This window comes from Nestor notabilis, unplaced genomic scaffold, assembly GCF_000696875.1.
Source record: "Nestor notabilis isolate BGI_N333 unplaced genomic scaffold, ASM69687v1 scaffold19827, whole genome shotgun sequence".
NCBI lineage: Eukaryota > Metazoa > Chordata > Aves > Psittaciformes > Psittacidae > Nestor > Nestor notabilis.
The window spans coordinates 101,324-116,937 of NW_009938135.1; the positions used below are offsets into that span (position 1 = coordinate 101,324).

General features: G+C 40.3%; 1 protein-coding gene across 1 annotated transcript in view; it reads left to right on the forward strand.

Annotated features, from left to right (window-relative positions):
• ANKRD44 (ankyrin repeat domain 44) overlaps window positions 1-15,614 on the forward strand; it is a 73,042-nt gene that overhangs the window by 40,423 nt on the left and 17,005 nt on the right. Inside the window, exons 14-17 of the mRNA XM_010019184.1 lie at window positions 1,309-1,389; window positions 2,373-2,484; window positions 13,609-13,677; window positions 15,258-15,459. Coding sequence (XP_010017486.1) covers window positions 1,309-1,389; window positions 2,373-2,484; window positions 13,609-13,677; window positions 15,258-15,459 — 464 coding nt within the window. The remainder of the gene's footprint in view (window positions 1-1,308; window positions 1,390-2,372; window positions 2,485-13,608; window positions 13,678-15,257; window positions 15,460-15,614) is intronic.

Consider the following 15,614-nt stretch of genomic DNA (forward strand, 5'->3'; position numbering starts at 1 on the left):
CCCAAGGTCAGGCCATCTCAGTCCAAAGAATCTTCATAATTAGTTAACTTTGGATGTGGGCAGGTGATGAGCAAGGAGAAGTCTTGGTGCAGCGAGGTTGCCCTACTGTTTCAGCTATTCTGGTAACAGTTGTTGCTTGTGGTCTTCAGAAAGTACTCATTCCTGCAATGGAAGTCACAACAGCATTTTAATTAAACAGATGATTGCAGTTCCTGAGTATGTGCTGTTTCTCCAGATCATCACTTATTCTGTTCAGGGAATCTTCTGGGATCTCACTGATCTGTAATTAACTGAAAGCAGATGCAGGTAGGACTTCAGCATAGCACATGAGTACTGTTTATGAGCTTACAATGTTAATATGCAGGGGAGTTATTTTACTAATAATTAAGTTTTCTCTGAGTCAGTGGACATCAGACAGACCCTGGGTTTGTATTATTGCTAGCACCCACAGGAAGAATGTCAGATCTTGATCTTACAATGGGAAAATGCATATTAAAGGAGGAATGTACTGTTCTGCGTTGTGCAGAATCCAGTCTGGAATTTGCATGTTATATGGATTGAAATTAGCAAACTGTCCTTCTACAAACCTATAAAGCTACCAATCCATGATGACAGTAGTTCGTAAATGTATTCTCTATTAGCCTTGGTGGCCAGGAAAGCTCATGGTTGTAAAGCTCATGCCATCCATCCAACTGGGAATCAGAGGTGACAAAAATGATCCGAGGGCACAGGAATATGAAGACATGCTGAGCTCTTTGAAGAATTTGAAGAACCTCTCCAGGAGATGCACACATTGTTTCAAAGATGATTCACAGAAAGTGAGGAAGAGTCAGCAACCCAGCTAATGCAGACTCGAATAGGCTGATTTAATCAGTGATTAAAGTTTCTTGAAATCCTAGAGAAGAACTAGCAGGTTACTGTAGGAAGAACCAGGCTTGGTAGTCCTGAGTTCTCTCTGCAAAAGAAACGAAATGCACAATATTGCTGTGGGAGAAAAGGAAGGATTCTGGAAAGTGATGATCAAACTGTTTCTGATAGAAACCAGATTTCTTCTTTCTTTCTTTTTTTATTCCTGGCATTAATTTGCAGGTCAATAAACTACCACGTTGTAGTTGTCTCCATAGCTTGCAAAACTTACCAGCTGCAGACCCATACAGTACACTCATTTAATTTATATAATTCTTACTGTTGGCTGGAGGAGGTCAGCTCCTTGAAGAGGAGGTTGGGGATGGGTGTCAGACTGCATCAAAATCACTGGTATGATACTTATAAAATAAGTTGCATTTTTCTGTCCTCTATGCTAAGAAGAAAGAATATTGTAGGTAACTCCCATGAAAATGCTGAAGAACTTGAAAGAGCCACTGAGATGAAGGAAAAAGAAGCTGCATTGTAAGTTTGGTGTCAATAAAGCAGTTAGACCTCATTTCTGGAGAATGCTGCTGCTTTGGGCTGCACTTTTACACTCTGCTTTTGCTCGTTCATTGCTCTGCTAAACACAGTGCTTGGCTTTAATGAGGGCTAACCTGAAGAAAAAAGCTCTACACTCTTCTCTGTGCACATATTACGTAATATTTCTGTTTCTGTGTTTGTTGCTGTTTCTTAATTGAAAACGTACTGCCTCAATAATTTAATAATTCTTCAGTATCATGCACTGTCTTATTTTAATGCTTTGCACCAAGTATGTATGTTGCAAAAAGAAGTAGCCAATGGCTTCCTCGATGCATTTACTCAGATTGACATTTTCATCTAGCTGCTTAACGAGTTTTTGTTTTAAAAATCCTTTTTTTCATATGACAGCCTTACATTCACCACAAATTACAAGCTGTGGAAGACAGAACTAGTAACAGAATGATGATTTCATGATGGTGTAAGAAAAAGTGGCAAGAACATTAAGGGATCCTTTGAAAAGCACATGATTTAAAATGAACCAAAAAAAAACAACAAAGAAGAAAATATGTTTATATACACATAGGCCAGGAAATTAACTCAGCTATGTCTATTTTTCAGCTGGCCATAGTGCATGTTTAGAGGCCAGTAGTTTGATATAAGAGTTTTTACATGAGCTGTAGCAGTTCTAGGCTGTTTACATCATGGTACAGAGTTCTGTAGTTTTCTTTCAGGCTTTGTCATAAAAAATACTTCTTGTAATCTAGAGTACCTGCAAAAATTAGGTTGAAGATTGTTTTTTATGCAGCTGGTCTTCAAAGATGAGTGGCAATTTTCTGTTTGAAATAATGGTGAATGTGAGGAGCTGTTGGTGAAAAGTGATCTGAGGTGCTGCTAGAATTAACTGCCAGTTTCACCTAATTGTGGTGAGAGGTGAGTCTGTTAAATATCGTGAGCTCACATTTACACTAGTGAATTGTCCACAGGTGTCTGGAATTCCTTCTGCAGAATGATGCCAATCCATCCATCCAAGACAAAGAGGGGTACAACACTGTGCATTACGCTGCTGCATATGGGCACCGGCAGTGTTTGGAACTGGTGAGTGCTCAGTCAGCTTCAGAAGTCTCTTATCTGCTGATACACATGTGCCTATGCCAGTATTATGAACTCCCCTGATGGTTGCTATTTGAGTTCTTTGGATATTCAGAAATCTGTAAAAGCCTGTAATATGGTGCAGTAAACTCAAATATATGCATCTTAGATGCGTATATTTGGATGCAGATGCATCTTAGAAACATGTTCATCTTGATAATCCAGTCCTTGTTTAACAAGCTGGTGTTAAATGTTGTCTTTGAGTGGAGTTTATGTGTGCTCGAATTACTTTTAACTGTGATCAGAATATTCCCAGTATATGTGTATGTGCCAGAGTAAGGGTACTCTGATATACAGGGTGATCCAAAATTATTGTGTCACATATAAATAGACTTTAATTGCTTGAAAAATAAAGAGCTCTAATTAGAATACTGTATAGATCTGCTTTAGTAAGAACACTGTGTGCTGGTTACTGTTCTATGTTCTTTGGTTTGTTCTTTCTTTGTTGAAGAGTCAAAGTTCTTAATTATTGAAAATGAGCTCTGCACAGCACATGCTGCTTTCACACCACATGTGCCAGTGCTGTCAGTTCCTGCCACTGCAGGAGAAATACTGCAGCTGGCCTACATCAAGGTCACAGCAGCTTGGAAACCTTGACCTGTGATTATGCCCTGGGTCAGAATTTCAGGTGGGATGTTAAACTTTTTTAGCTCCCACCTGCAAGCGTGTATATTTAGGACACTTAAAATATCACTGCTCTTTTGTTGCTTGTGGCAGTGAATTTGGCCTTTCCTTATTCAGAGCTTTCTCCTTGAGCTGATCTCTTGTGATTATGCCCATGGGGGTGCAAGGGTTCTCTGCTAAGCCTGCTGCCCATTTGGAACAAAAGGACATGTTCTTGGTATTTGAAGGGCATATATATATAAAATAGCTTCCTCTGTGCTGTGTACAAGTCTACACTTGTATGGCTACAGCAATCTGTAGCGAAACCTTACCCATCTCTTATCACCAGATTCTTGCATCATTTGCATAAGCAGAGACCTCCATGAAAGCATCTTCACTAGGGAATTCTCTTTCAGCCTTTGTATCATAGTCCCCGTGTGCTGTGAGGCATGGAGCAGGCACAGAGCAAGGTCACCTCTCTTTAGTTTCTCTTGTTGCTGTGCACATTGTCTGACAACGTATCAGTTGCAGACAATGACCTGCTATCGAGTCCCAGTGTTGCTCAGGCGTGCCAGACAAAAGGAAGAGCTGGGAATGCAGTGCCTATCAGAGGTGTTGGGTTTTCTTTTAGTTCTGGAGGATGAGATGCGAACTGTGGGCTAGAGATAGCTGTGCAGCAAGTGTTCTGTATTTGGACAGAGAAATCCAGTGTTTTTCCATGTCAGACTCCTGTCATGGTGACCGCAGCTGCAGTATAGAAACCCAAAGTCAAGCATAATTCCCAGAGTTATAGTCATACAGTTGTTGTTGTGTGTACACTGGTGAAAGAAAGGTGCTGTGAATTTTAGCCTTTTGCATGCCAAGGACCACTACTGTGGACTAGGGTGTTTGCCTCAAAGTTTTGTGGGGACGAGGGTTTTGCCATTGGTGTTCAGAGGCTGACAGGCATCTCATTTTCTCTCTGGAATATGAAAGCTAAATGTAGCAGAAAGCATTTGTTCTGTATCAACCGTAGGACTCGCCATCTTTGCACCCACTGTCAGAAGAAGGTGATTCTGTTTTGTTTGTGTGAGCAATTGTCCTCTAGCTCTAGTGAGTTACCAAGCCCTGAGTTTATAACTTTATATCTGGTAACAGTGACTAGTTGATATAGACACCACCTTTACATTGATCTCTTTGCATTGCTTGGATTCAGGATGGCAAAGCGCCAAGACCGAAGTCTTCAGTAGCTGAAAGGTAATTGTGCTGTGGGGATGAAATGGAAATGATCCTTGTGCCTAGTTTTATCACCTGTTCCAACATGAGACTCCCAGGTGTTAAGCTAATTGTTGATTCTGTCTTCATCTGACAAAGTAGTGTCATTGATAGACATCACAATCCTCTAATGCAATCAAATTGATTTTGACAGAGTTATGGTTATTCATGGCTCTTTGAAGGTTGTGTCTGAAAGCTGCACTAAGTATTCATCTGGTGCAGGTGGAAAGGAGCCTTACTGTCTTGTGATGTGACCAAGACTGATGGCTTGGTCATAGTTTGTTGTGCTCTCTGTGGTGGACCTATGGCAAAGACTTCATCATGAACCATGATCTTCATTTCTGGTAGCTATTAACTGCAGTACTTTGACTGCTCTTGTTATTCATATTTGGATGAAGACTCCAGTAAGGCTTAATTGCTTCTAGGCATGACTTTTAAATTGATGTCTGTCTTAAAACTGCTGACTTTGAAACACTAATCTGTACCACAGGAATTCTGACACACAGAATGTTCCTAAAATACTTCCAATCCCTTCCATCCTAAAGAAGATTTTCAGGCAGGATTACTGAAATAAAAACATTATTTTCCAGTGCCAATTTCACTGTTATTTTACTGATTTATCCCTTGGGTAAATATTATTTCATAGATGAAAATATCCAGGAATTATCTTCCCTAGAACAAGACAGTTCTTTATGAGCATAAAGCTGTTAGAGGATAGAATTCATATAAAATATGACGTTTTAATTCTGAACAAAGCCAAGGCTAAGTGGGTGCAACAATAATGAATAATGATTACTAGTATTTCTCTACATGCACAACACCAAACTTCAGCAAAATGTTAGGGGATTATTTCAGTGTTCCAGAACATGTCAAGTTTATCAAAGGCCTTATAACATTAATTTTTCTTCCCCTCTTCCCCCTGATTTTTATAGCAGGTATTTAGAAAAGCTTACTTCTAAATAAATGGTCACCTAAGAAAGTCTGCAGAAGAAGATGCAGTATCCTTTGCTGAGGGATCTGATCTGTGCTTAAGCACCACAGCTTCTCAGCATGACGAGATATTTACATGTTTGGGGATAGTTTAGGAAAGGCCGGTTTATCTACAAAAATACGTTTTCATTTTTAGACTTACGTGTTTCCTGTGAGCCCAGTACCTTGGCTGGAATTTAGCTGTATTTCTGCCTGGAGAGAGGAGAGGACAAATAAAGATTAAGAGCGAAAAGGTCATATCCTTTGACCCAAACAAATAAAATCTGTGGTTTTGTGTTCAGCCACAGAGCTTGGCGACAGACTCTTTTTTTTCTTGGAAGACCTTTAGGTTGTTTGGGCTATTAGTGGGGTTGTTGCCCTGCAGTGAATGACGTGATGTTGCTAAAAAGAGAAGAGTGGAAGCAGATTCTGGAATTCTTTCTCCATCTGTAAGGAGCCATTCATAAAGGCTGAATGGTGGGCATGTGTGCTCACAAGCAACTGAAACTCCCATCTGCTTCCCTGCTTCTAAAAATAACCTCACGTTTGTTTAGAATAGCACTGACTTCTTGGGTGTTGGGTAGTCAGGGATATCAGTCATGATCACTAGCTGGTGCTTTAGAGCTGATCACATCACCAAACTACTTTGAAAGCAACAAAATTATGGTGGTTTTTTTCACTGACATGATCTCTTATCACAAAATCCTTATTGGTGTGAAGAGAGTGAAATTTAAATTGTAATTTCACGTTAAAATTCTGTCTGGAGAGCCAGTCAAGCACTTTGTGCTGGCAAAAAGAGGTTTCTCTGCAGTGTCAGGGCAAACAGAATTAAATGTCTGTCTCCTGGAGTGAAATCTCTTCTCTGACTGTAAGAATCAGTGGTTATTTTCTTCTTTTAATCCGCTCTTTATTCAAACAGCAAATGAAATTCCCTTTTTGGCTAATAGAAATCAAATCAGCACAGGGGGTAATTCATTAGAAGTTGGGAGGAGAGCACGATTTCACTGAAAACCATGTCCAAAAGGAAAGGCAGATTTCAGTCTGCTTGCTTGCTGGAAGCATAGTGATCCACATAGCTGTGTGTGACAGGGAGAAGGGGCAGAGGGAAATTGCTTGCTGGTAGAAGGCTGTTTTGGCTGTGCCATGAAAGAAGAGGCTGGGTTTGAAGAGAAAGAAAACACCTTTTGTTAGTCCGGCTGTTACCACTGTGCCTTCAAAGCACTTGGTTCCTTAACCTGCAGAGGGATTGAAATCACAGACCCCATAAATCTGATGTGGCTGCTACTAATTATATATGTCTCTTCTGAGCAAGAATTTGTTTATCCATCCATCTGTGAGCAGGACAGTGGTAATTAGTGACGAGTGAACCATAGGGATTGGTGTTAAGCCTTTTGCCATGTGGGGATCTGCCTCAGATGCTTGTCGAAGTGGCAGCCCCTAGGCCGCCTTCTGACACAGATCTCTTCATTCAGGGGATACATTCTGGGTTTTCTGCTTCATAAATGCCTGTCCATCCCCATGACCAACATCTTTTATCTTAAGGGGAGTGCTTTGTCTGAAATCAGTGGTGATAGTGCTTCATGTGGTGAATGACTTCATGCCTATGTCTATGAGAGCTTTTCCCACATGGAAGCTCCTTTGTTAGTGGAGAAGTGCAAAGTCATTAACTTGAGTGGCTACAAAAAGGAAAATAACTTATGAACTTAATGCTTGAAAATAACTTTAATAAACCTAATTTGTCTTTTAGTCCTAGAACCCCCTGAATCACAGTAGACTGATTTAATTACTTAAGTTCCTATGTCATCTTTAGTGCAAGATATACCCGCTTGTTAATTAATAGGAGACTATATATGCTAGGTATGGTGATATATGTTAGCTTATAGCAGTGCATTTTGGCTTAGATTTTATGTTTTGGAAACTAGGTAGTTTTGAACCTAAAAACATTTTCTAGACACCTACTGCTGCTTTGTGAAGTGAATGAGTGCAGGATTTTCCCATTTGCTCTGGCACCCTGCTGGCACTTTGGCTTGTAGGACAGGAGTATTGCCTAGCGCCTCTGCGGTTTATTTTCTGTCTTTCTGACAGATTTTGTCTTTATTTTTTAGTTTATATATTTATTTTCCTGGGGTGGAAAAGCAAGGCACTTCTTTGTGCTGTCTTCTGACAGAGAATAACCAGCCCACTGCAGAACTGCAGGAGACACTTTTCCTTCAGTTTGGAAAGAGGTCATGGACTTCTGCCGGTGCCTTGAATACTTGTCTGTGTATGTGTCTGTGTGGTGTTTAAATGTAAATGTGTGAAGAATATCAGACTCTATCAAATCTACTGAATCAAATGAAAAGGACATTTGATGATGGCATATGGCATTGCATTAGACTGTATAGCTCAGAAAGAGCTGTGGGCGCTGGGACTTTAGAGGTGTAATCAGGCATATTTATACAAGGCAAGATGTTTGCCTGCATGAGCAGACTTTCAAAAAGGAACTGTCACTGGTTTGTTGCTATTAGAGGGTTACAAAGAGATCTAACTTCATCAGGCAAAGTCTTCCACAGTGTGTCTATTTTGTGTCTGTATTTTGTCAATTGAATAGACTGATCTTAAGCATTCTTATTGTTTTCCTCTTTCCCCTCCTCCCTTACAAAGTGATGCAGCTGGTATCTGTTCACAGTGGCTGTCTGCAGTAGGCAGTAGTCTCATTGCTTCAGGAGTCTTGCCCCCATACGTGGACAGTGTAGAGATGAGTGCACCCAGGATCAGGTCTTGGTTTAGGGTTCTGTTCATGCACTACTTGCAATGCAATTTATTGTGCAGGAAAAACAAACCAAACCTAGAAACACTTGCAGATTATCGTTATACTTGAATATGTCTTTAATTGTTCTAATTGACATTTTTGATTAGATTGGAAGCAAAACTCCATTGGATATAGTGAGTAAATGAAGAATGATTGCATGTTGTGTATTTTCATTTTTCTTCAAACTTCTTAGTATTTTGCAAATCCTTGCATTCACTCTGATAAAGCCTGAGGAAGAAGAATCACAACTCCTAACTAGCATGCCATGTACTTCAAGCAACTGCATGTGTGCTGCTCCTACTTCCATTGGAATTCGTTCTTGCTGTTGCATACAGGCTCAAGCTTTGCTAGAAAGTCTGTTGCTTTTCCTTAGTCAGCCTTAGGAGTGTGAGTCAAGTGCACGTACCTGACTGGCATGACACTTGTCTGGATGTTAAAGTAACTCTGCATTTGGCAATGTGAAATGGAACCAGCTCTTGTCTGTTTTCTGGAAGTTTGTGGCCAGTTTCAAAGTGGTTCAGAGAAGAAATGTAAATGACACGTCTTCAAGTGAGTCTAAATTGAAAAAGCTCTTGTGTGTAGAGGCACAAATGAGAGGAGAGTAGCAGAAATACCATTGAAAGGCACATTTTAAGAATTGACTGCCACTGTATTTCAGCAGTGCCCAAATTTTCTAGCTAAAGAGGAAATATTTTAAGGATCTCTTTTACACAATTGTATGAAATTTTACAAAAGCTTCAATGGAGGGTCCTTGAACCAATGTAATGAGGCTTTACAGAACATCAGAGGTAGACTTTCTGGCCAGAAAGTAACATGATATACACGATTCAAGTGTAAAAGTTCCAAGTTCAAATCTCTGCCCTGGCTGACAAAGAAATTGGACTTGTACATCCCATGAAGCGACCATCACATTATGCTGGCTGGTACTGGGTAGGATCTCTTGCTCTCATTTGGAGCTGTTGTGCTTTGTATAAACATTCATTGGATGAGAATCTCCTGTAAAACCTACTGAGTATGGCACTCGTACGGCTTAATATGAAATGATTTTGTATGAAGTGGAAGAGCTCCAAGAGAAGATTAGTGTCCTGCGTGAGAACAGCCAATGGCCTGGAGGTCTGCTTGAATTTTGAGGTTTAGATATGTTTAAAGACTCGAACATTTTTCTCTTATATGCCAGGTAAGTGGCCCGTTTGCATGGTGGTGTCTGTTCTGGTAGAGTATTGGGTATTTAAACTTTGTACTGGAAGAGCTGCATGGTACAGCAAATAGATTTCTTCAGACTCGGTCTACCTAAGCTCTTGCGAAACTTCTCTTGCTTGTGTTATTTTAACTTCACCCATAATCTACACAGATGAGTGAAATTGCTGTAAACACCAATTAATCTGAATTTTAAAGCCTGATTTTAGGAAAATGTATCCGCCACTGGGATAAGGGTGTGTATTGGTGTTACCCTGATCAACTTGAAATAATGTAATCACTTGTATTTACAAATACAGAGTGAGCTTATAGGATTGCTTGTCCCCAGGAGGATATGTTTGTACCACTCGTTCAGTCAAGACTAATTCTGAGATTAAAAAATGTGCTTCCCTGGTATAAAGTACTACAGAGGTCAATTCTGTTACTGTTTTCCATCTCCTCTGAAACAACCAATGAGAGTCTTCAATCTTGCGCTTGCGACTTGCTGGAAAAGCCTTTATTTAAAAGAAACTGCTGCTGGTGTGTTTTCCCCCACTAGAGACAACGATCTATTGCAATTTGTTAGGGAAGGTGAGATTCAAAGTGACATCCTGCCCGACGTATTTTTATTCAGTTCTGAAAGGGACATTAAAAATCGTTACAAATCCCCACCTCTGAATGATCTTGTGATAAGCTCCATTGCTGCCATTATTGCAGGTGGGCAATGCCCAACTATTTCTTTTGTCTTAGTTGCCTTTTGATCAGCTCTTCGCATGTGTGAAAACTTCTGAACGCTGTTTACTTAATAACCTTTCAGAGTGAAGGCTGCTTCTGGGTTATAGTTGTGTAATCTAATGTTTTGCCAGTTTACAATTAGTATTAATAGCGCCAAACAGAGAATTTCATTAGCAGTGTGGAAGTGTGGAAGTATGGAAGGTAGAAATTATTGCCTTACTAAAATGGCAGAACTCTTAAAGAAAAGTAATTTTCACTTCGGTGGTAGTTAGGTCAAACCTTTGACACAACTACCAGCAGTGCACTTAAATGGCTGTGCGGCTGCAGGATGGCTTCTACAGAGTCACATGTTCTGTTCTGGTTTAGGATTTCAGATAGCACCCAGTGCTAGTGTCTGTGGTTTGAAGTATCCTGACTCATTAGCTGTCATATGAGTCAACAAAACATGGGGGGAGGTGGTGGGGAAGCACACACACACCATGTCCTGCTGTATGGTCCTTCATTATAACTAGCAAGCAATAAATCCAGTAAGTAAAAGCAAGGAGTAAATCCTCTTATGCCTGTAAATATCTTTACTGTACAAATACAGTTGTGAGAGCTGTAAAAGTTAACAATCTTCATGCAGAGCTGGGGAGAGAAGACAGTTCCTAATAGCAGCCTTGTAGTGCTATTAGTTTGTAACAATAGAAGTGAGTAATTGACATGTTTTATCTTCCTTTGTCTGCGTCTCACTCCCAAAGCATTCAAGCTCCTGTTTCTGAGTATGAAGAAGACTTCACAGTATAATTACATACAACACTGAATAACACTGTTAATGGGAAACGAAGGGGTCATGCTGGGAATTTCCCAGAAGCAGAAAGAGAGTATGGGTATCCTGTCCTTTTAAAAGGTTATAACCTAACCAGAAGGAGGAGTGCCCTCCAATTTCACTTGTAGTGTCTCTGCACAATTCTGACATCCACTTCAAATCTGTGGGCAGTCAATATGTAGAAATGTAATCAGCTAAAACACACAGTGTGTGGCACAAAAAATTAGCAATGAGAGATGCTGGGACATTCTCCAGTCAGCCACCAGTAACCATAAACCACTAGTAATTCATGCTTATTTGTCTTCACTGAAATGCATTGGCCAGCTTCAAGTTCTTACAAATATATTTAATTTACTATAAATACATTCTTAGGGACATAGAAACACTGGTGAAACTGGAGAACTGCTTGGTAACTTGGACCTGGTACTTCTTGTCTCTTTGTGCATGATATTTGTCCTTCAGATGTCTTAGTTTTAATCGTTACAAAGCAGTGCTTGACAAGGCATACTGAAAAATTATTAGTGCTGTGTCTTTAATCTTCCTTCTCTTGCTCTCCTTTATAATTCCTCTTCTTGTGCTGCATGGCTGTGTGTCTGAGAGCTGCTGGCCTTGCCACGAAACTCTTGTTTACGCTTGACTTTCTGATGGAGACATTCAACTTTATGAGTAATAAGCTCATTAAGCCTAGTCTGCATCAGCCTAAGCTGCTTTAACTCTAAGCCATGGAGATGCCTTTTGTGCGGGACTCTCCAATCCCACAATTTGTTCCTTTAGAGCCTTAATTTTGTCTATTTTCTGTGTGGTTTTTTTCATCTGTTCGAAAGGCAATTACGTGCCTTGTTCCAGGAGACTTTTGGAGCCTTCTGACAGGTTTAGGGAAGTATTCCTTTGTTAAGATTTTGATCCTGGAATTTCAGCAGATGATGATAAATGCAATTAACAGTGATTAAATTAGATTGCTGTGCTGGCCTTATGGACTCAGAGGAAAGGCCAGGATTAGGCAGGCAGAGGAACAGGCTCAGTGCTTTGGTTTGTTCAGTGGGATTGTGTTCTAGTTTGTTTACTCACTAGAGAAAATCAGAGCTGGCCACTGTTTCATCCTGTTTATAGTTATCTTATGTAAGAGAAGAACAGTATTTTAAACTGGAGGTGGCTCCACATGGTAAAACCAAATGTTTTTCCTAACTCTGTCCCAAACTTACTGAAAAACTGGTGTGGGTCTTGGTTTGTTGGTTTTGTTTTGGCTGTTTTTCCCCTTAGCTGCAGGGAGTGTTAAAATTCATATTACCTCTTAATGCACACACCCACTTGCTTATGAGTGTTATTTGCATCAACACACATTTCTTTCCCAGTCCTGCATTTTACAAGGCACAAAATACACAAACAAGTGAGATCACTGTTTAATGTTCTAGTTTTTCCATAGGATTCAGATTAGTGTCCTTGTTTAATGAGAGATTTCTGACACCTTATGCGTTATTAATGCTAGCCTGTATTCCAGTTTGATTTTTTTGATAAATTAATCCTTGATAGACGCCTATTAAAGACTAATTTGTTGCACCAAAAGTTCAGGCATACATCAGAGATTAGGATAAGCCATCATCTTGCAGTGTAGGCAAACCTACCGTAGGCTTTCACTGGTCTCTTTGGAGAGTCTTCCATGTTGTCATACCCTAGAATTGTCCAGATTGTCACAAAAACTTCCTTTCCTCTGCCTCAGTATTTCCTTTAATTCCTTCCTCTGTCAAACAAATCCAAAACAAAAAATCAAAGAAACCCTCAAAAGGCTTGTATGAAAAATTAACTTGGGACCTTATGAACATTACAAGGCAGTTCTGGTTACCTGTCATGCTTTTCTTTCCTTTTTTACAGTTTCCTAGTACTGATTTTCTGTAAAATCTCATTTCCAGTCACAAAGGTATTTGGAGACTAACTCTTTGAGTAGTTACTAAGTAAAAGGCCGCGCACCTGAGCAGTGCAGCTCAACAAACGTTGAATTGTCAATACTGTGTGTGATTTTCTTTGCAGCCTCAATTGGGTAAGTTGTCAGGGTTCATGTGCTGTTGTGGAGTGCTACTGATCCGTAGTTCCTCCCTGTAGATGGACAGAAATGCCCTGATTTTTAAGCCTTAAAATGCTTTGGGACCCCTTGAAATTAAGAGGAACATTAAGTGTGATGCATGTTACTAGGTTAAGAGTTCAGGGATGTGTTGTGTGTCGTACGGCTGTTACAGGAGCAGATTCTACTTTGATAAATTATAAAAATGACTGTGAATGACTCGTAGCACAGTTATAGTTATTCCCTAATGTTAATTATGTGTCAGAATTATCCTGAACACTGTGTCAAACATGGTTGCATCTGCACTACCTGTGTAACCCTGAAGCTGCATGTTTCCCAATGTAAGCTTACTGAGGGCCCTACGCCACTCATTGGGCCTTTGAGGGCTTCTCTCTCACCTCAGCAGGCCCAGTGATTTCAGGGAGACTAATGAATATGGGTAAGGATGTTCATGACCAGCTTTTCAACTAGTTTTACACTTTACCCTCTGGGGAACAACTTGAAAGTTACTTCACAGAAAAGGTTGTGAAGTGTTCTTTCAATACTCAGTCCTTCAATACTCAGTGCGGACATCTGAGGACAAAAGTATGTCTTTGCTGGTTTATAGCCCATGAGAACTCACCCTGCCTCATGCAAAGATGTTTTAAGCTGTCATTTTTATTTTGCTTTTTCCCCCAGCTTCTGGAAAAAACCAACATGTTTGAGGAATCTGATTCTGCAGCTACAAAAAGTCCTTTGCATTTAGCTGTAAGTATGAGACTTGCGTTTGATAAGTATCTCCTAGAATAATTCCTTAATCTCTGTCTTTGAAGCAAGTTTAATCATAGGCTTGTTTTGAAGCTGGGAAAGGATGTAAGCTTAGATGTAACAAAAACAGGTTGTGGGTTGGAATCGTTAATTATGTTTTCAGCAGTTGAAGCTCTTGGTTTGGTTCTTACTGATTCTGATACCCAGGTAAGAGGAAGACACAGACACTGAAGTGAAATTGAATGGAAGGTTGCAGCTTCTATTTATAACTACTTTATAAGGTTGGGGCCAGAGGTTGAGCCTGTGGTTTTGATCATGGATCTGATGTTCTCCTGGAGATGTGCAGAGTACAAAATACACAGCAAAGTGTGCAGGAGCATGCTTAAACCCCAGCAGTGCCCTGCGAGCGTGCCACAGGCGACGGTGCGTGATCACGGTGGTGGTTGAATAAATGACTGCACAAGGCAAACAAACAGGAAGAAAAGTCAATTTTATTATCCTTTCAAGGAGAGGATGTGCTGTACATTCTGCACGGCACCTTCAAGACAGATACCTCACGTTGTGTCAAAGATCAGGTTGTTGCAAGTTGTTTACTGAGGTAAATTGTACTGAAGAAGAAAAGCTGACAACTGTGTCGGAGTATTTACTGAGATAAGGGTTCCCTGTGCCCTAATCTCCTTTTGCTTTTCCTCTTCTGCTTTTGCCTTTGCTTTTCTTAAGTAGTTGTCTTGGTCTGACAGGGAAACTGTTTGCTCCCTGCACTGTCCTGTTCTTTGGAACGTCTGACAATGGTCAGTAGGAGCAAGATGCTGCCACCACTACCTACCGTTGAAATTCAGTGTCTCCGTGGTTCTTCATGTTTGCATTTCTCTTCTGTTTCATTCATTTATTTATATAATTTTATATAATACTTATATGATTCATATAATACTTATTTATTTATATAACTCCAGTAATACTAATTATACATTCATATATAAATGAAAGAGGATGTTGTCTGTGAGTCTGTCTTTAAGGAGAGGTGAGCAATCTACACAGCTGAATGAAGTGTTTCCAGTTTCTGGGGCTGTCCACTGGCTTTCTGCAATCTCACCTGTGTTCACGTTGTTGGCCCAAATGTGGCTGTAGGTCTGGAAGTGCACCTACTTGTGCACTGTAGCTGTTCTACCAAATGATCCTACTGGCAGAAATAATCCATGAAGCATCAGCTGTGAGTAGCAGGTCAAGTTTGTTTGTGTTTGCACAAAAATCTGCTTTGAGAATTGCTTTTGTTCAGCTGGAGAGCAGCAGCTGTGTTGAAGTTAGCACACAGTTAGGTGATGATCCACGCAGCCTCTGCCCAGCATCACTGTAGTGAATCTAACTTTCAAAACAAACATTTCCCTGAAAGATACTGTAGAATGTGAGAAATGAACTATTGATTCACCTGTGCCCAATTGCAGGAGTCTTAAGGAATCAAGAAAACTGATATCTGCTGTGTTCAGGAGACTGTGACAATGGTGGATTTTATTCTCATTTTACGTGAAAGTCCTTGAAAGACAAGACTTGTGTTCTTTACATGATACATTTCGTATTTCTAGGCCTATAATGGTCATCATCAAGCGCTGGAGGTACTTCTCCAATCTCTAGTAGATCTGGATATTAAGGACGAGAAGGGACGCACCGCTTTGGACCTGGCTGCATTTAAAGGACATGCAGAGTGTGTGGAAGCTCTTATCAGCCAGGGTGCTTCTGTCACTGTAAAAGACAGTGTCACCAAAAGGACCCCCCTCCATGCCTCAGGTCAGCATGATCTTATGTTGCACTTGTGATATAAACCCTACAATAAAGAAGCAGTCACTTTTACCTACCTACTATCCCTATGCACATTTCTCTAAAGAGGAGATTTTGACACGTACTGAGGATTGCTGCTTGTTTGCTGGGGGGGGGGGGGGGTG